General features: G+C 36.5%; 1 protein-coding gene across 5 annotated transcripts in view; it reads left to right on the top strand.

Annotated features, from left to right (window-relative positions):
- The window catches only part of LOC145260432 (uncharacterized), a 544,502-nt gene that overhangs the window by 366,774 nt on the left and 156,208 nt on the right, over positions 1 to 21,520 (top strand). For all 5 annotated transcript variants that reach the window (XM_080118436.1, XM_080118435.1, XM_080118434.1 and 2 more), the window contains 2 exons: positions 2,308 to 2,426; positions 8,924 to 9,175. In XM_080118436.1, coding sequence (XP_079974562.1) covers positions 2,308 to 2,426; positions 8,924 to 9,175 — 371 coding nt within the window. The remainder of the gene's footprint in view (positions 1 to 2,307; positions 2,427 to 8,923; positions 9,176 to 21,520) is intronic.

Raw genomic sequence — 21,520 nt, 5'->3', positions numbered from 1 at the left:
GGCATTCGCCTATAAGTAGAAAAAAAAAAAAAAATTAATAAAATGAATAATGAATCATGATTGTGGAATGATTCTGTTTTTCGGTCATTAGAATCTAACTTACCAGTGTGTGTGTGTGTGTATATATAAGTATTATATAAAAGAAACTTTATGTATCTGTATGTTGGTTTGCTCCCTATGGACTCTAAAGCGACTGGGTTGATTTTCTTGAAATTTCACATAAAGATACTTTATGTGCCTGGCAGTGTTCTTAGATAGGTTTTGTGTCAGAATATCTTTGATAAATCAAAAAAACCCAATCAAAGAAGGAATAGGCGATTTTGACCCAAGTTAACACCTTACACAACCTAACATCACGAGTGCATTTGAGAAATTTTATTTCCACACAAGCCGAAAGGCCCAATATATAAAATCAACAGTTGGTTCTTTGATATGAAAAGGGCGTGTTCAAAATAAATGGTTGTTTAGATCACAATTGAAGTATGATTTTTTTTTTTTTTTTTTTTTTTACATGGGTGTCACCACTTATCAAGGCCCAGAGGCCACTCAAGAATAAGTGTTAATAGGTATACATTAGTCATTGTGATTTTAGCATAGTAAACAGTGGGAATTTTGTAACTTGGATTACTTAGAGGGACGATTCAATTAGAACTTGTTCACATTGGACTTTTTCTTTTTTTTTTCATAGGTATCACCACATTATCAAGGCCAAGAGGCCACTCAAGGATAAGGGTTAAAGAGTGTACAGTAGAAATTGGACAATATAATAATCATTAGTAATGAAAATTTGTTAAATTTGATAACTTATATGGAACGGCTCATCAAGAACTTATTTACGTTAGACTTGAAGACAACCATATTGTAGTCAGCCGGAAAGCAGGAAAACGGAAGACAATTCCACAGGCGTGCAGTTCTAATAAAAAAGCTTTGTTCATGGAATCTACGTTTAGGTTTAGGCACAGATAAAGAGTGGGGGGAATTATTGATAGTGTTTACAGCTAGACGAGTGATGATACTTGACTTTTGCATTTCAAACTTTAATGCAAGCCATTATATATAAAAATAATTTTATAAAATCAAGAGTAGGCTCTCTACAGTGCAATGTAGACTACAATATATTGTGAACTTGGTCACTGCAAGAGGCATGTGAGGCTTCCTCCAGGTGCACCGCGATGGGTCTTCAACTAGAGCAGGCAATCAATTGATTTGATTGAAAAATTGGCTATTACATTGATTTTGATGACAATCAAAATATAGGAGTATGAAACATTTGTTGATCGGGTTATTCTGCTAGTATATATATATATATATATATATATATGAACAAATGATTAATATAACATGTTAAAAAACATCTTGAAAAAGAGTTAAAAACATATTTAATTTTAAAAAGGAAGAACAAGATAAGTGGATAGTCCTTAATCCGCGGAGTTTCAAAGAAATACTCTCCTTCTCATCAGAGGGCAGGAATTAGCAAAATGCAGGATCGGATTTTGCATGTAAAGTATTTAATGAAAACACAAGTAAGTCACAGATCTTACTTGGATAAAAAAAGGGTGAGGTAAGGGGAATAGGAGGTAAAAGAAAAAATGATAAAAAGATTTCACATGAATGGATAGTCCGGTGAAGGGTAAAAAATCCAAGAATGGTAAAATCCAAACACGGTCGAATTAAAAACTTCCAATCCAACAGGTAAGTTCCAAAGGAATTGTGTAACTGGAAGATGGTCCAAAATGATCCAAAAGGCAGAATTCCTTGGAAAAAATCACAAATCGAATGAGTTCAAAATCATTAAAAGAAAAGTTCAAATGTGCACAGAAAAAGCACTAGAGAGAATATTTAAAACACGTCTGCCAAGGCCGGAAGAATCAAGTAAATTAAGGTTTAAAAAAAAAAAAAAAAAAAGAAAAAGAAACGGAAAAACAGTGAAAGTTTAAATTTGAAAAAGCAAGGTCAAAATGACCCAGACAAAAAGCGCGAAAGTTAGAATTAATAATTAGGTCAACTTAAATACGCATGTGAAATATATATATATATATTAGAAGAAGTGTTTGGACTTGGAGGATTTTCTATATTTTAACTAATCTGGCTGACTTGTCACTTTGCTATACATGAATGTTTTAGATCAGTAGAAGGACAGTTAAATGATGTAAAACAATTAAAGGGGGAAAGAGTGAAAAAAAAGAAGGTGAGGAGATAAAAAACATGAAGGATTATTATTTAGAACTACATATATATAACAATGAGTTTTTATTTTTCAGAAGTTATATATACAATGAATCTTGATCCATTTGTATTGTTTTTCAGCATCCAGAGTTCCAGTTCACCTTGCATCAACATTTGGTAGGAAAGACCACTTTATATGACATGGACGTTGACCCAACTGAAAAGTTTGTTGCCACTGCTTGCCAAGATAGAAATGTCAGGTAAAGAACTACGTTTTCTACACATTGTCAAGATTCTTTAGAAATCTATGCATACATATTTAGTGTTTCATATGGAAATAAAACCTGATCAGTGAGATGTGCGAACAGGCTTTCTTTGCAGAGAAAGTATATAAGAAGACTACAATGGATGTGCAATGTTAGTCTTAACGATAGGTTTACATCTGATGACCTTGGATAAAGATTACATTCGAGTAGTAGTATAGGAAGATGTGTGTAGACTTCATTGGTTTGGTCACATTGGGAGATTTCTTGGGTCAATAGATGTAGAAGTTAAGATAGCAAGGCTGGTTTGTAAGATAAGACCAAGTAAAAAAAAAAAAATTGGAGGAAGTGATATTGATGGATTTGAGAGAAAGGAATAAATAAAGACATTGTCTGAGAAAAAAAAAAAATCGTTGCTTTAGGAGACCATCCTTTCTTGCATCTTTTTTTACTTCTTTAGCCTATGTAAGGGGAACATATCTTCAATTGTCCTAAAGTGGTTAAGGAAAAAAAAACTTCAACTAAGTACAATACTTTGTGTCTCTCTCTCTCTCAAAATTATCTTTATGCAAAATCAAACTAATTGACAGTAGAAAGTTCATTGTAGACACATTTTTGACAGCTCCATAACACTTGCTTTCCCTACTTTGCAATTTAGTCTTCATTTCCCATAAGCAATCTTTCTGACAAAGGGCATAGAAAACAATGTCTACTTGAGTGTCAGTATAGTATGAGCACTAGTTCCAATTTTCTTGTCATGTCACTAATAAAAGTGGTTGAGGTAAATATTTCACCTGGACTGCCCTTATCTGCCTGATAGTTTAAAGACCTGGACGTTGGAATATTTCCTAAGGTGGTCCTATCAGCAGTCGCATAATACTAATGTTTTTGCTTTATTTCTTGTGCTAAACATGTCCATGTTTTCATTTGTTTTTCTTTGTACACAAAAAACTAATTTCAATGAAATTTAACACATTTAAAGCAGGAATGAAGTTGAAACATCAATGGGTACTTTCAATCAATAAAAAAAGGCATTGTAAAATAACACTGTGGTTAGAAGCAAGAAAGAGAAGTCTTACCGTGGGTGCTCAGCGAGTGAGTTCAGGCGAAGAAAAGGAAGAACAAACATGGCGGCCAGCATTTTTATTTCGTCCGTTCTCGCATAATCTCGTGTGTGCGTGAAGATGGAACCTATAAAACGATGTTCATTTCTGGGTGCTAGGAGATTATTCCCGATCAGCCATGAGAGAAGGCAACGAGAGAGAAGAGACAGAGGACTGTAGCGATAATCTTACTTGAACATTCCGGTTGTGTATTTGAGGTGACCCCCCCCCCCCTATTTTACATCAAGCTATTTCGGCGATGGCCAACGCAGGCTTAAGCAACATGATAAGCCTTTTAATGGCGATGGTGATGTGGTGGCGTGGCTTAAAAAAGTGGACCTTGTAGCAAGGATTCAGAAGCTGGATGATGTGGCCGCAGTAATACCACTGTTTCTCGAAGGGGACGCACTGGCCCTCTATTTGGAGCTCAGCGAGCGGGAACAGGGTGACGCAGACGCCATCAAGGGTCGACTGATCAAAGCTTTCGCAGAGGGGCCTTTCGAGGCCTTTAATAAGTTGAAAGAGAAGAGGTGGACTGGTGAATCTGTGGGTGTCTGTGCGAATGAGATAAGGAGATTGGTTGAGTTGTTGGGCATTAGGGGACATGCCACGAATCACGTAGTCAAGATGACTTTTGTTACCGGGTTCCCGGAAGAAATATTGAAAAGGTTGCAGCAGGTACCGGGAGTGGAGACGCTGGATGTGAATGAGCTGCTTAGAACTGCAAAAATCTTGGTGAGCACCCAGCCCACGGAGCCTGGAGGAACGACAGCAACGGTACAGCAGGATGTGGGCAGGAATCTGCCAAACCCGGGGATCGCATGCTTCGAATGCGGGGGACCACACATGAGAAGAGACTGCAGGAAGTTCTTGCAACGGACAGTGTGTTACAAATGCAATCGAAGAGGCCATTTAGCGGTAAAATGCACAAGTTCGGGAAACTGGCGAGGAGAGGCCGATGATTCGAGAATAGAGGCGCACCCGCAGCAGATGCCCAAACAGAAGATTGCGGTGGAAGGACGGGAAGTTATGGCCCTGATTAACACTGGCTGCACCACTACCATGGTGCACACTATCCTCGTCGGAAGATGGAAAGGGAAGGGTAAAGTAGTGGCATTCGATGGGTCGCGAGTGAAGTGTCGAGGGAGGAAGACCGTCACTATTGATATTGCTGAACGTCGGATGAGGGTCCATGCAATTGTCACTGATTGCTTGGCGTCCAAGCCATCATTGGAATGGATGTTATATGCCGCCTTGGAGGTGTTACCATCACATGTGACAACATGAGGTTCGGACTAGTTGAGTGCGCGGTGACTGAGAACGCCCCCAGAGGGATCAACAAGGCCGGGGAGGAAAGAAAATTGTCGATCAAAGATCAGGACTTCCGAGCCGAATTCGACGGAGAGCGGTGGACGGTGGAGTGGGCATGGAAACATCAAGCGCCTTCGCTGACAAACAGGGTGGCGTGCTACACAAATTTGCTTAGAGGAGGGGCGAGAAAGGAGTTTGAGCAGGAAGTCGACCGATGGATTGAGGAGGGAATACTGATGCCTTGGACGGATGATGTGGAGTCGGGCATTTTGCCGTTGATGGCCGTTCTGCAAACAACTAAAGGGAAAGTAAGACCGGTCCTGTATTTCCGAGAGCTGAACGGCCATGTTAAGTGCCATACAGGAGGCGACACCGTAGATGTGTGCAGTGAGACCATTAGGGAATGGAGGCAGATGAATGGCGCATCTACGTTGGTAGATCTAAAATCTGCCTATTTGCAACTCCATGTTGCCAAGAAGCTCTGGAAATATCAGTTAGTCAAGTACAAAGGCAAAACCTACTGCCTTACGCGAGTAGGGTTCGGGTTAAATTCGGCACCCAAGATTATGTCAACTATTCTCAGGAAGATTCTGGAGACAATGGGAAAGGGAGATGGGGTAGTGAGCTCATACATAGACGACATTCTGGTGAATGAAACTGTGGTAACTGCCAAGGAGGTGGTGGCTCATTTGAAGAGGTTCGGGTTGGTCGCCAAAGATCCGGAAAAATTAGACGGAGGGGCTGCTTTGGGCCTAAAACTGAAACAAGGTGCATCAGGCGGCCTAGAGTTTCGCTGGGGAAACGAGATCCCACAACTGAAGCAGGAGCTCAACAGACGTGAACTTTTTTCCATATGCGGAAAGTTGATCGGACATTACCCCATTGCTATCTGGCTTAGACCAGCATGCAGCTACATAAAGAGACGCGCCGAAGGACGAGGATGGAATGATAAGGTGGGAGAAAGAACGGTCGCCATGATGGAAGAGCTCCTGAAAGAAGCAGAACGGCAAGACCCAGTCCGGAGAACCTGGAACATACCGCGAACATTGGATGGAGTCGTGTGGTGCGATGCGAGCAGCATTGCAACAGGGGTCGTTTTGGAAATTGGAGGAGTAGTTGCAGAAGATGCAGCCTGGTTGAGGAAAAAGAATGACGTCAGCCACATCAATGTGGCGGAATTAGACGCGACAATAAAAGGAGTCAATCTGGCCTTGAAATGGGGACTACGTGACATCTGCATCAAAACAGACTCTGCCACGGTGTTTGCTTGGCTAAAGTCTCTCATTTCAAGCGAAAAAAGGATAAAAACGAAAGGGGCTGCGGAGATGTTAGTGAAGTGCAGGCTTGGGGTGCTGGCTGAGCTGATGCAAGAGTTTTGTTTGAAGCTTCGCGTAAACATGGTGGCTTCTGAAAAGAACTGAGCAGATGCTCTCACGAGAGTGAAGAAGAGTTGGCTGTTGCCAAAGAAAGATGTTGTTGCTGCATCGGATCTAGATGATGTTGGCGTGCGAGAACTGCACAATTTGCACCATATGGAGGTAGAGAGGACTTGGTACTTAGTGAAAAAAGTCGACCCGAGGATCACCAAGGAGCAGGTGAGGCAAGTGGTCAGGACATGCAACAGATGTCAGTCGATTGATCCTGCTCCAAGCACGCATGAAGCTGACCAATTGGAGGTGAGTGGGACCTGGGAGAGACTGGCATGCGATGTCACCCATTACAGGGGTGGACTTTACCTGACCATGATTGACTGTGGGCCCGGGCGATTTGCCCTATGGAAGAAGCTACGTGGAGGAACAGGCAATGAAATAGCGGCAATCCTGGATGAGGTGTTTTTGGAGCGAGGCCCCGTGGAAGAGTTGTTAACCGACAATGGGACTGCGTTCAAGTCAGTAGCAGTGACAGAAGTACTGAAGAAATGGAAGATCCAACAATTTTTCAGAGCTGCCTACAGACCTAGTGGCAACAGGATCGTAGAGAGAAATCAACGCACCATAAAGGCAGTTGCGGAAAGAGGAGGCACCTCACTTGAGCAAGCCGTCTTTTGGTATAACATGTCGCCTAAACTGGGACAAGTACCAGAGACGGTCCCGCAACTGTCAATGTTTGCATATTCCTGGAGATATCCCAGGGTGGAGCCGGCAAGCCGAGAAGTAGAGGCCACAGGGACAATTAAACTCGAGGACGAGGTATGGGTGAAGCCACTGGGGGCGCGCTGCACGACACAATGGAGTAGAGGTCGCGTGACTGGGAGGAACACTAGTAACAACATTGTGGTGGGAGGAGTCCCAAGGCACATTCTCGACGTCAGACCAGTTGAGGGCGAAGCAGTGGAGGGGAGTGTGCAGCCACAGGAGGAGGACAAGACACCTCAGAGGCTAAGTAGAGAGAGGCGACCGCCACAGTGGATGAGAGACTATGAAATGTGATCTTGAGATCAGGGAGGCATGTGGTTAGAAGCAAGAAAGAGAAGTCTTACCGTGGGTGCTCAGCGAGTGAGTTCAGGCGAAGAAAAGGAAGAACAAACATGGCGGCCAGCATTTTTATTTCGTCCGTTCTCGCATAATCTCGTGTGTGCGTGAAGCTGGAACCTATAAAACAATGTTCATTTCTGGGTGCTGGGAGATGATTCCCGATCAGCCAGGAAAGAAGGCAACGAGAGAGAAGAGACAGAGGACTGTAGCGATAATCTTACTTGAACATTCCGGTTGTGTATTTGAGGTGACCCCCCCCCCTTTACATCAAACACTGTTAAAACATTATTGGATTTCCCCTTTTTTAGGCAATTCTGTGTTAACAATTATTTTAGAATAGGGAGATTAGTTTGCATATGAATTTAATGTAGAATGATCCCCCATATCTGGGCCATTCTAGTGATTGAGGGTAGTTAATCGATTTCTTATTTATTTATTTATTTGAGATGGAAAATAAACTGTTTTTGTTAGAGTTGGGGGGATGGAGGTCTACTTTTTGTATGTCTCTTGAGGGGTTGTCACTCAAACTTGAGATTAGCAATAAACTTAAAGGGTTATAAGTCTGACTTGTTACTCGGATTAAAAGTTAAGTGTTTTTTTAGGGGAAGGAGTGACTTGCCAATCAAACCTAGGGTTTATGGCATGGTAAATAATTTTTTCTTTTTACCAACTTTTCAACATGAGAAAGACCCTTACCAAGAAAAAAAATATATAAAGAATTCATCTCCCACAGCAAAACTTTTTTTTTTTTTGTTAACTTCCCTAAAAAGCTGGTATGGCTTGGAAATGTGGAATTATTATATATAGAATTCCACAGGAATGAGGTATGATTTAACATAGAACTATCTCCCATTTCTGGGCCATGTTAGTTTGTTTTTTTTTAGGATTTTTAATAAAGGATCTAAAGGATTTAATGGGATCTGTATGGTTGAGAAATTGGTAGAGGAACTCTGGCTGCCATAAGGTTCTGAAATTACTCTTAGTTTCAGATTTTTTTTTTGCCATTGGCCTCTCACATCTCTAAGTGATAAGAATGGATTTGAAAGATAGGTTAACTTTGAAGTCTATTTCTAAAAGCCATCCAACACTTGGCAGACAATGTTCTTTATTTTTGCCCTGTTTCTTTCGAATGTTCCCTTTTTTATGTAACGTTTTGCTAACTTTCTTCAGTGAAGAACCGTTGCATATCAAAATTACTGTGTGTTCCTTTCTCATACCATTACGGCAATGATTATATATTGTTATTCGAAAATGAGACTACATCAAAGCGAGGTTCTTGTCTAGGGTTACCAAATTGGCCTTTTTTTTTTCTTTTTTTTTTTCTTTTTAAGCAGTTCGACCTTCAAAAATTGTACTTGACCTTTTTCAAAGTGTAACGTACAGACTAAGGGAGGAACAAGGAGAATATTATATAGAGATGATTATTTTCTGCTAAACTTAAGTGTTTCACCTTCAGTAATCGTTTTAGATCCATAAAACCTTTTTTTTAATATATTCAGATAATTAAAAAAAAATGCAAACTTATTTAGTTACCATGTATTTGTTTACTCTCAATTTTTCAGTTTTATTTTTTAGTTTTTGTCATGCTTTATTTCTCATCTTTTAGGATTTACAATATCAAATCTGCCAAGCTGAAGAAAACGTACAAGGGTTCCGTGAGCGAAGATGGTGTCCTCATCAAATTACAGTTGGATCCTTCGGGAAGTTACATTGTGACCAGCTGCACTGATAAGAATCTGTCTCTTTTTGACTTTTACACAGGAGAGCTTGTCGCCAGCTTTTATGGACATTCAGAGATTGCGACCGGCATAAAATTTGCAAACGATCTCAAGCATCTAATTTCTGTCTCTGGAGATGGGTAAGTTTAGAATTCATCATTTTTAATTTGTGCTGAAAAAAAAAGCGAGCAGTAGTTGCTGATATGGTGTGCTGTGTTCAAGTTCTGTGGAGAGGTGGGGGGTTATTGTATCACTTTCACTAGTAAAGTCCTCCAAAGGAGAAAGTCTCAAGGAAATATCAAATTCACACAGTTGCCAGTTGTATGTATACCACCGTCAGGGAAAATGACAATGTTGTTTTTGCAATTCTTGCAAGAAAGTGTCTACATCCTCCTACATACAGCACCTGGTATTCCAAAATGGAACAGTCTTGATGTTGCCTAACTTGAGTGATCTAACTTGAATCAGTATGTCAACATGATTATGCTGCATACTTTGGAATAGGTATAAATCTCTTTAATTCTCTCTATACAGGGAATTCCCCCCCCCCCAAAAAAAAAGAAACAAAAAACAAAAACATTGGAAATAGAAAACTGCTGGATCGTTCAGCCTCACTTTCTTTCTGACTTTGAGCCGGAATTTTCTTTAGGTAGGGACTTTTCTCTCCTTTCACCGTTTTCTCTGCTTGAGCAAAAGCACAGTCGCCTATCCGTCCGAGTTTTGGTCTTTTATTTTTCTCAAATCTTTGGAATTCTCGTGGTTAGTCTCACCCTCTTTCCCATAAAACCAACCACGTCTACCGCTTCTTCTTCCTCTGTGTGTTGACAGCAAACAGAACAGACTTTGTCTTTTGGAGGTGAGTGCATAAGAAGAATTACAACTACAGAAATAATAAGAAAAATTGGAACAGTTATAAGCCATATAAGCACATCAGATGAAGGACAAACTATAGACGAAGGAGAAATAGCAAAGATAATTGCAAATGAATTCAGCCAAAACTCGTCATTTGACCACTACTCCCCTGAATTTGGAAAATATAAAAATAATGCAGAAAAGGAAAGACTCAACTTCACATCCAATAACAAGGAATACTATAACGCTTCATTCATGATAATGGAGCTCAAAATCTCAGTATATAAAAGTAAAGATACAGCCACTGGACCAGACAAGATCCATTATCAATTTTTAAAACACCTGCCAGACACCCCTCAACATTATCCTACAGATAATTGACATTTGGTGGTCTAACAACCTCCCAAAACACTGGTTCAAATCCAACAGTATCCCAATTCCTAAGTCAGGAAAGGACTACCCCAACCCTACCAATTATCATCCTATTACTCTAACAAGTTGTATCTGTAAAACAATGAAAAAGATGGCCAATACAAGACTCAGGTGGCATTTAGAAAAATATAACATCATCTCCAGACACCAAAGTGAATTTAGACAAAACCAAGGTACTAATGACCAACTTATTCGACTAGAAACATTAATCCGTAATAAGAAACCACCATGTGGTATCAATCTTTTTTGATCTTGAAAAAGCGTATGACACCACATGGAGGTACGGCATGCTGAAAGATATTCATAATATGGGAATCAGAGGAAACCTAGCAATGTTTATCCAAGAATTCCTATCTTACAGAACATATAAAGTATGTTTGAGAAATATAACATCAGATAAATACACACAGGGGTATCACAGGGTAGTGTATTATCTGACACCCTATTTTGAATTAAAATCAATGATATAACTAAAACTGTTAACATGGGATTTGAAAAAACACTATTCATTGATGACTTCTCTATAACTATATATATATATATATATATATATATATATATATATAACTAAACATGCCAACTATTGAAAGACAAATGCAACATTGTCTCAACAAAATAGATGATTGGATTAATCAAAATGGATATAAAATACCCAAAAGAAAAACCACTTGTCCACTTTTGTTTCCTACAAAAATACCACCTTGACCAACAGCTCAAACTAGATGGACAATTATTACCAGTAGTACAACATACCAAATCTTTAGGAATCATTTTTGATAATAAACTGAACTTCAAGGAGCACATTCACAACTTAAAACAAAAATGCTTAAAAGCAATAAACATCTTAAAAAATAATATCCAAACTAAACTGGGGAGAAGATCAGGCTACAATGCTCAAAATATGCCACTCACGTATCAGATCCAAACTGGACTATGGTTGTACCATATACAGCTCCACTCACAAATCATACAAAAAAAAAAAAACCCCAAAAAACTACTAACCATAAAGAATCAGCGTTGGAGACTTAGCTTGGGAACTTATCGAACTTCACCAATGGAAAGCCTCAACAAATTTTAAAGTACTTAAAAGAAACAAATTTATTCAAGCTCCTGTAAACTAATCTCGTAACATTTTACTCTAGAAAAACAAACTCTCTACATTTGAAAACAAACTTTCTGGAAAATTTAAAGCATCTTGCTTCTGAAGAAAAACTTTTTAAAAAATTAAAAATATCTATGTCAATAAACCTTTTCTTGGCATTAAATGACTCCCTAGAGATTGAAATGCTGTTAAGCAAACACGCTCGCTCACCCACAAGGTTTGTGGACCTCAATAGAAATGTCTACTCAATTCGATGTCGTAAACCTAAAAGTCAGCAGAATTGATCTTACTTCTCTATCGTGCACTTCATCTCAAAGCCTACAATCGTTATCATAACTGTAGCCTGCTAAACCCCTATGAATAAATATTCAAGAACATAAAGACCTTTTTCTAAACTACTAGATTTGGAATAAAATAACTAAAAAAGGGTTGATATGTCATTAAACAAAAAAATAAACAAACTGTAGCCTGCTAACTTCAAATAGAATTTTCCATTACTCTAGCTTTGTGTGAAAAACTACCGTTCTCATTATTTTTACACACCTGTCTTGAATTTCGTTACATCATACAAAAATATGCAAATGTATCATGATGATAATCATCATGATATTGATATTATTTATAAAGATAATGTTGATATTATTTATAAAGATAATGTTGATATTATTTATAAGGATAATGTTGATATTATTTATAAGGATAATGTTGATATTATTTATAAGGATAATGTTGATATTATTTATAAGGATAATGTTGATATTATTTATAAGGATAATGTTGATATCATTTATAAGGATAATGTTGATATCATTTATAAAGATAATGTTGATATCATTTATAAAGATAATGTTGATATCATTTATAAAGATAATGTTGATATCATTTATAAAGATAATGTTGATATCATTTATAAAGATAATGTTGATATCATTTATAAAGATAATGTTGATATCATTTATAAAGATAATGTTGATATCATTTATAAAGATAATGTTGATATCATTTATAAAGATAATGTTGATATCATTTATAAAGATAATGTTGATATCATTTAGAAAGATAATGTTGATATTAATACAATAGCATAATTATAATTTTACCAAGAATTCTTCATAAATTTTAGTTTCAGTTTCGATTATATCTAAAGAAACTCAAGTAATATGTATATATATATATATATATATATATATATTCTTCATAAGTTTTTGTTTGTTTCAATTCCAGCTGATGCACCCAGGTCATATGGATATATTTTTTAATTTTTGAAATCACAACTTTATAATATATAAGAATTGATAGAAAATTGACTCTATAATATCTACGGAATCTGCGTAAAATTAAAATATCATATTTAAGCATATGTTATGATCAGACTAGGCCAAATCTCCCTGCTAGCTAAAATAAATACTTTTGCAGTTTTAACAAAAGAGCTGCAATAATATCAGGGCGCCTCCATCTACATTTATCATCCACAGAATTCCAACACCATATGAAAGAATCTGCTGTGGAATTTCCACAGGTCCCGCTAATATTGATATTACTTATAAAGATAATATTTGGTTTAATGTGCATTTTGCGTGTTGTCATACATGAGACAGCTTAACATTCTCAACAGTCACAATGTAATATGGGGAAGTAAAGAAACAAATAAAAAAGGAAAAGAAATAGAAAACATAATAAATAAAAATAATCTATGCCTCCTTAATAATCAAAACTACACCTATATGTACCCAGCAACAGGTACTTTCACCGCCATTGACCTTACCTTATGTGATCCTTCCATATATATGGACTATGACTGGAAAGTACACAATGACACCTGTGGGAGTGATCATTTCCCAATCATCCTGGAAAGTGTAAGTACTAGCACTGAACAAAAAACACCCAAATGGAACCTACATAAAGCGGATTGGGAAGACTTCCAGGAACAGTGCAAAAACCAATTAATTATCGAAAAGAATGATGAAGATGACCATTTGAACTACTTCATTAAAACACTCACAAACATAGCAAATAATACCATACCGAAAACAACCAAAACCAACAATCACAACAAACCTTGGTTCACAAAAGAATGCAGGAAAGCCATCAGAGCTCGACGAGCTGCCTTGAGAAAATTCGAAAAGTATCCAACAAGCGAAAATCTGGATTTCTTCAAAAACAACAGAGCAAAAGCCAGACGAATCATAAAGGAATCCAAAAGAACAACCTGGAGAAATTATATATCCAAAATTAATGTGAATACCAAGGCGAAAACAGTTTGGAACATGATGAGGAAAATAGAAGGAAAGTGTAGTAGTACACCAATATCCCACATCTCTAAAGGCAACAAAATATACACCGATCAAAAAGACATTTCCAATAACCTGGCAGATAATTTATCAAAAATTTCATCATGTGACAGACAAACAGAGAAATTCAAAAAGATTAGAGAAAAGGAAGAGAAAAAGAAAATTCTATTTAAATCACAAAATACTGAAAAATACAACCAACCTCTTACCTTGCCTGAATTAAAAGAATCGCTAACCAAATCCCATGACACAGCTACAGGGCCCGATGAAATTCCATATGAAATCCTCAAAAAACTTCCAGAAGCCTCAATGAAATACCTACTTGAAATTTTCAATATTATATGGTCCAGTGGAAACGTACCCGAGACCTGGAAAGAGGCCACAATAATACCAATCCCCAAATCTGAAAACTCAAACATCCAATCCCAATCAAGTAACGTCTTAGATCCATTGAATTTCAGGCCAATAGCTCTAACAAGCTGCATTTGTAAGACCATGGAAAGGATTATAAACAAAAGACTAATCTGGTTCCTGGAAACAGAGAATCTTATTACAGAATTTCAAACAGGATTCAGGAAAAACCGAAGTTCAATAGACCACATAGTCAGACTTGAAACCTTCATCAGAGAAGCCTTTGTAAGGAAAGAACATTTAACAGCAGTGTTTTTTGACATGGAAAAAGCCTACGATACTGTGTGGAAGTACGGTGTTACAAGGGATCTGAAGGCGCTTGGACTAAAAGGCAGAATGCCAATTTTTATTGAAAATTTTTTAAAAAATAGACGGTTCAGAATAAAGGTTGGCACAGCTCTCTCGGACTTGAAAGAACAAGAGAATGGAGTACCTCAAGGGAGTATACTGTCAGTGACCCTGTTCAGTATCCGAATTAACAACATTGTAAAAAACCTTAACCCTGGAGTAGATTGCTCCCTATATGTGGATGACTTCCTAATATGCTGTAGATCTAGATATATATCTATAATAGAAAGGAAGCTTCAATTGTGCTTAAACAAAGTAATGAGATGGACGGAAGAGAATGGATTTAGATTCTCCAAAAGAAAAACGAAATGCATGCATTTCTGCAAACTAAAGAACATGCATAATGATCCTGTCCTAACCATGGAAGGAATGCCCATACCAGTTACTGACCAGTACAAATTCTTAGGGATTTTATTTGACAAAAAGTTAACATTCATCCCACACATAAACTATCTGAAAAAAAAATGTAACAAAGCTGTAAATCTTTTGAGAGTGGTAGCACATACCGATTGGGGTGCAGACAGGGAAACACTCCTTAAACTTTACAGAGCACTAGTCCGCTCAAAGTTAGACTACGGTTGTTTCATATATGGATCAACCCGAACATCATATATAAAAAGCCTAGACCCTATTCACCATACTGGCCTAAGATTGGCCCTAGGAGCATACAGAACTTCCCCCGTGAACAGTCTATACACGGAAGCACACGAACCCCCACTAGATCTAAGGCGAGAAAAGTTAGCCCTTCAATATTTACTGAAACTGAAGTCTTGCCCAAACAACCCTGCATACCAATGTACCTTCTATCCTAAATATGAAGAACTCTTTAACATGAGAAGAAAAACTATCAAAACGTTCGGGCTCCGAATGAAGGAAAGCATTGAAGAATCGAAAATTCCAATCTCCAGCATTCACAACTTCATACTGCCTAAAACACCCCCATGGACCATGAAACAAGTTGAAATAAAACTCAACCTAAACAAAAAGTCCAAATCTACCACAAACCCTATTGAATACCACGACGAACTTCAACATTTAAAATTACAATATTCAGACTACACCTTTATCTACACAGACGGGTCTAAAAGCAACAATCACACTGGATGTGCAGCAACGTACCATAAAACCACAATGAAGAGAAATCTTCAAAATGAAGCATCTATATTCACTGCAGAGACTATAGCTATCGATCTAGCACTCAACATAATTTCAGAGGAAACCACCAAAAACTTCATCATTCTCACAGATTCTCTATCAGTCCTATTATCTATACAAAATAAAAAACAAGAAAATCCACTAACAACAAAATTAATAGAAAAAATCAATATCCTTTCAACTACTAAAAACATTATTCTTGTCTGGATCCCCAGCCATGTGGGGATCAAAGGCAATGACAGGGCAGATACAGCTGCAAAAAGATCTTCTCACCTTCCAACTGACAATTTTAAGATTCCACATACTGATCTTAGACCCCAGATAAAAGCATACATACAGGAAAAATGGCAACTGCGGTGGAGTCAGCAAGAGGGCAACAAATTATACTCAATCAAACCTGAACTTAAGGAACGATGTCCGGACATCAAGAGATCACGCCGAGAAGATGTGATACTGACTCGGCTGCGCATAGGGCACACCAACTTTACTCATTCTTATATACTAAATGGAGAATCGGCGCCAGAGTGCATCCCATGCCAGGAGACACTCACAGTAAAACATATCCTAGTTGGGTGTGATGACCTTGCCCCAACTAGAAAATTATATTATACAGAAAGCAATATGGAAGACCTTTTTGAAAAGGTCAACTCAGCAAATATTCTAGCATACCTAAGGAAAGTAAATTTATATAAGAAAATTTAAGGAAATTTAAAGTCATCCAAATATACACATCCATGTATAAATACAACATTTAATTTCTTAGTTCAATTTTATAAAAAAAGGGAGGAAAGGCTGAAAAAGTTATTCCCCCCCTCCCAATAAAAAAAGTTTTAAAAAAAAAAAAAAAAGGACTCTGGCATTAAATGACCACATAGGTTGATATCCCGTAAAACCAATCAATCAATCAATCAATCAATCAACCAGATAAGGCTGTCTGAAGATACTGACTTCTTGATCAAAAATGCACCAAGCATCGATGTTATTTTTTTCCTTTCACTTTACAAAACTCAATCATGTTCTGCAAAGTCCAAAACCAAAAAGAATAGTTTTCTCATAAAAAAATTGCAAGAAGAAAACCAAACATGAATAAATATTTGGAGATATAAAGAACTTGAAGCCTTAAAACCTTCTTTCAAAATTACTGGATTTGGCATTAAATAACTCTAAAAGGATTGATAAGCTGTAAAACAAAATAACCAACCAAAAAAAAAATGAAAAGCTGACCTGGCAACTAGTTTTCTTTAACCATCCTAATCATTTGCCTTTCCTGAGTGCACTACTCAGTGCCAGCTCTGTCCATTCTTGAGTGTTATCCTCCCATTTCTTTCTTTGTCAGCTTATGTTTGTTTTATTTTGTTTACAACCCTTTAAATTGAAAAAAAATATATATATAATATGGGGTTCAGAGCTGGGACAGGAGTACACTTATTCCTGGCCAATACCGGGGTTCCTGATAATAAAAGTGGATGTTCGGATGATGCATTTCTTATTTGTATTTTTTGCGTTCATGTATTTACATTTTTACCAAACCGATAACTGGCTCAATAGTTATGAGACCTAAATAGATGAAAAAAAAATAGGTGAAAAATTTTGGTTAAATTTGATTGATGATTATGTGTATCAATTTTTTGTTGCTTTTCGTGTCTTTTTGTTTTGCTCAACTAAATGTTTTTATTTGCTATGCTTAATTGAGGAAGGTTGTAAAAAGAAAAAAACTACTTATGTTTCGAAATTTTTTAGATAAGGATTGATAATTTGTATTGATTTGATTATTTGAACTACTGTTCTCATCTTGGTTGTTATTTTCATAATGGTGCAGCCGATGTAACCTCCGAGCTTCAGATATATCTTTTCAAACTGGGGGATCTTTGTCAGACTCTGCAGCTCCATGAAATTTCAAACAGAGCCCTTTATTCAATTTACAGGGTAGATTGTTCTCATTCTGTCAGCTATGGGGTTTAATGGGTAATTAACACTGGTTAATACTCAAGTTTTAAGTAAGTCTTCAGGTGGTTCAAGGTTCACTATAGTTGATGCTAATTAAGAATTGCATAATAATTAGTGCTTCTATCCAGTCATGACTGACAGAATAAGAATCTATCCCATTTAAGAAATAAAGGGTTCAGTTAGAAATTCTGGTTCTTGAGTTGACTGTTAGGTTTCCAAATTGGAATAGATGTATTTAAAGAAGGTTGAAGGTTACATCTGCTGAAATGTTATAAATATAACAACATAGTTGAAAGTCATAACTTGAATAATCCAAATAATACCAGAGATTCCCAGGTTTTGTGATTAAATTCTCAAGTTTGAAAAGATGCACATGATCTCCCCCCTTTGCCAAAATTTCACAAAAAAAAAAAACACTCTACTAACTACAACCACTATATATGATTTCCCTCACTCTCTATCTGTGTCTAAATCTAAATGCATATTCTATAATAAACAGAGCTTCTTTCCCAGAACTACCCACCTGTGGAACACTGTTCTGCTGGCCTGCTTCCTGGCTAAATACAACATGGTAGCCTTCAAATCCAATGTAAATAAGTTCTTATTGAGCTATCCCCATAAATAATCAAATTCTATCCAATGTACACCATTAATTATTACTACACTACCACCTTACATTCATTAACCCTTATCCTCGAGTGGCCTTCGGGCCTTGATAAGGGGTGACTCAAGTATTAAAAAAAAAAACATGTCTGATGGAATGAAAACATTTTGTTTACATCAAATCAATAGCTTTTTTTGTCTGTGTGTTAAATATGTCTAATTTTTTAAAATATAACCTCTACCAGGTCTTTATTTATTCCTCTTTCTCTCATCCTTATCACTTTCTCCTACGTTTTCTATGATCTTTCTCTCCCAACTGACCCTGTGACTTCAACTGTCCTACATCTACTAACTAAATCATTTTCATCAATTATTTAAGTGAGATTAAACCAACGGAGTCTCCTGTTCTGCACACACTTTTTGCTCTATTGTCAGGGTTATGAATTTGCCAACTGCAACTCTATGCAGAAGGCCCCCCCCCGCTCCCATCTAAATGACAATACCCTGGAAATAGATTCTTTCTGCTAAAAGATATACTGAGTGCAAATGATGGATGTGAATTCAGTACAGCCGCAAGAGTGAAGGTATCTTGTGTAAAATTCTGTGAACTCTTGCCTCTGATAACATCACATGCTGTCCATCTCTATGTCAGGATAAGTTGGATAGCAACCGTGTCAGGAATGTCAATGATAGATCCATGATTAGATGAATCTGCAATGTCCAATTGAACCAAACAAATCAAGTCAGGATTTACTGAAAACACTACACTTGCCCAGTATGGAAGTTCTTGTAAGGATAAATTGATTATGCTGGTGTAGTCATCTGAAATGTTTATTCTTCTGCATAAGCCATTGCAAAAGATTGAACGTCCTAAATTCAACATTCGCAAGGCTTGAAAAGTCTTTGAATTTCGGCTTTTGGCTTGAAAAAGCCCTATTTCTATTATCTTGAAAAATCCCTGATTCTTGAAATTGTCCCAAAGAGGACTTAAAATCATAAGAATTTATGTTGTATGTGGTCTGTAAGAGTGAAAATGTCTGTGTGTACACTTCCCTGCCAAATAACTGCCAATTTTCGGTCTATAGACTCAATATTTGACATAAGGGGTACTGAGATTTATGAAAATTTTTTGGATTGGTTTTCAGCCAGAAATTCGGCTGTTATGGGGTCAAATTTCAACGATTTGACCTTTGAGAACTCTACCAAACTCCTCTGCCAATTTTTAGTCTAAACACTTGAACTTTTAGATATGGGTTACTTGGATATGGATCTAACTTTATAATTTGATTTGAGCCCAAAACAAATTTTAAAGGGTCATAATTTGGGTCAAAGTTTAAAAAAAAAAAAAAAAAAAAAAAATTACCTCTGCGGTCTCTACTAACTTTTCTCTATCGTAGTTAAGGAAGCCTATTATATAGAACGGCATTACCATACATATTCACACTTTTTGATATATACATACACAGGTAAAGATTTGAATAGTACATAGAGCCCGAGCAAAGCCGGGCGAAACTGCTAGTATTAAAATAAAATCAAGATAAGTACTATTAAACTATTTTTAAGTATTAATAAAAACACCATTAAACTACTTTTTAAATATTGAAAATAAAATCAAAATACATTGTTCTATTGTTAATATAGGAGTTACGTCCCTTTATCACAAAACTATCTTATGTTTTCCATATAACATTTGGTAGTTTTGTGATAAAGGGCTGTAACTCTTGTATCCACAATACCAGATATTTATAAGTAAAACAAACACTGTAGATAATCTACAATGGATAAAATAATATTTAATCGCGCTTGGTTGGTCAAATATAAGTGCATCAGGGAATGTAAATATGATTGTTGACAGGCATATTGTTTCAGAGTTTGCACAGACTTGAAAAGTCATTGAATTTTGACTTCCACCTTGAAAATACCTTATTTCTTTTACCTTGAAAATTGCATTCTTTGTCAGATAAAAATGTGTTGAAATATTAAAAATCAAATTGAAATAAATACAATGAAATTATTTTAAGTGTCAATAAAAAATACTATTAAAATATTTTTAAATATTGAAAATAAAATTGAAATACATTGTTCTGAAATTGCATAGTAGTATTGTGGATACAATAGTTATGTCACTTTATCACAAAACTACCCAATGTAGTTTTGTGATAAAAGGATATAACCGGCCTACTTTTCAATTATCACAATATTTTTTACCCCCTTTTTTGGGGAGGGGGATTCAAATCTCCCTCTATTTTTGCTTTCATTTATAATTCATTTGGGGGGGGGGGCATAAGAAGAGAGGAGTAGTGGTTTTTCTAAAAACTTTTTTTTGTGCAAGTGGGACTCTCCAATGGCGACCCCCACCCCCCATTTGTTTTACTTGAAATTCAATATTTTTGTTATAATATAGAAGCATAAAAAAAAAAATCTTGAATATTTATGCAATTCAAAAAGTGAAAATAAAAAGTTAAAGTAAGATTACTAAAAAACGCCTGGTAGGTTTAGTTGGTCTGTGTAAATAAAAGAATGTAATTAGACATGAATAGATACGCATGAACATGTTGATGTGCCACAAAGCTTTTCTATTGACTTCACCTGAAAGTGTTGTCAATTGAATTCATACAAAACCAACTAGCCATGCAAGCAGTCAAAGTTTTCAAATCGTTTTTGTTTAACTTACTAATGAAAACAAATCAAAACTTGTGTATGATGACGGATATGAGATTTCAGGATTGTACAATTTCACTTTTTATTTTTTAAAAACTCTTTCTGACAACGACAAAGAAAAATGGGCTTTGTACTATTAGGTAAGGTCTTATTTTCTTATGTAACATTGGGTAATGGTTTGTTGTACTACTGAACTACTTCTGACCCATTGGGTCAGTATTCATATTATTGCACATATACTTTTGTAGCTTTGAAAAACATTATGATATACAAGGTTGTTACTTGAAAGCACAACTAACACACTTCCAAGTCTTTGGAACAGTTGAAGGACAAACTGGAGGTCAAGGATTTGAAGATTAACTTGCCTAAAACCAAAGTGATGATGTTTGGGTGTGGTTTATAATCCGTAAGGGATTCTTATCAGTATCCTTGTTTTGTGTGTTAAAAACGTGTTAGATGCAATAAATCGTGAGTTTGTGTAGGAGAATGAAGATATATATATATATATATATATATATATACACATACAAAGTGATAGAGAATACAATGAATGGATAGACACATCAGTAAAGCATTACTAATTTCTGAAGCAAAATAGCAGTGAATGCACTGCTCACTATATATAGTTCTCTGTAGTAGTAAGTTCACATAAAAGAAATGTTTGTAGCATACTCTATAAGAAC

This window comes from Euprymna scolopes, chromosome 36 (genome assembly GCF_053919585.1).
Source record: "Euprymna scolopes isolate OS-2025 chromosome 36, ASM5391958v1, whole genome shotgun sequence".
Classification (NCBI taxonomy): domain Eukaryota; kingdom Metazoa; phylum Mollusca; class Cephalopoda; order Sepiida; family Sepiolidae; genus Euprymna; species Euprymna scolopes.
This window is presented reverse-complemented; position numbering and strand designations above follow the sequence as displayed.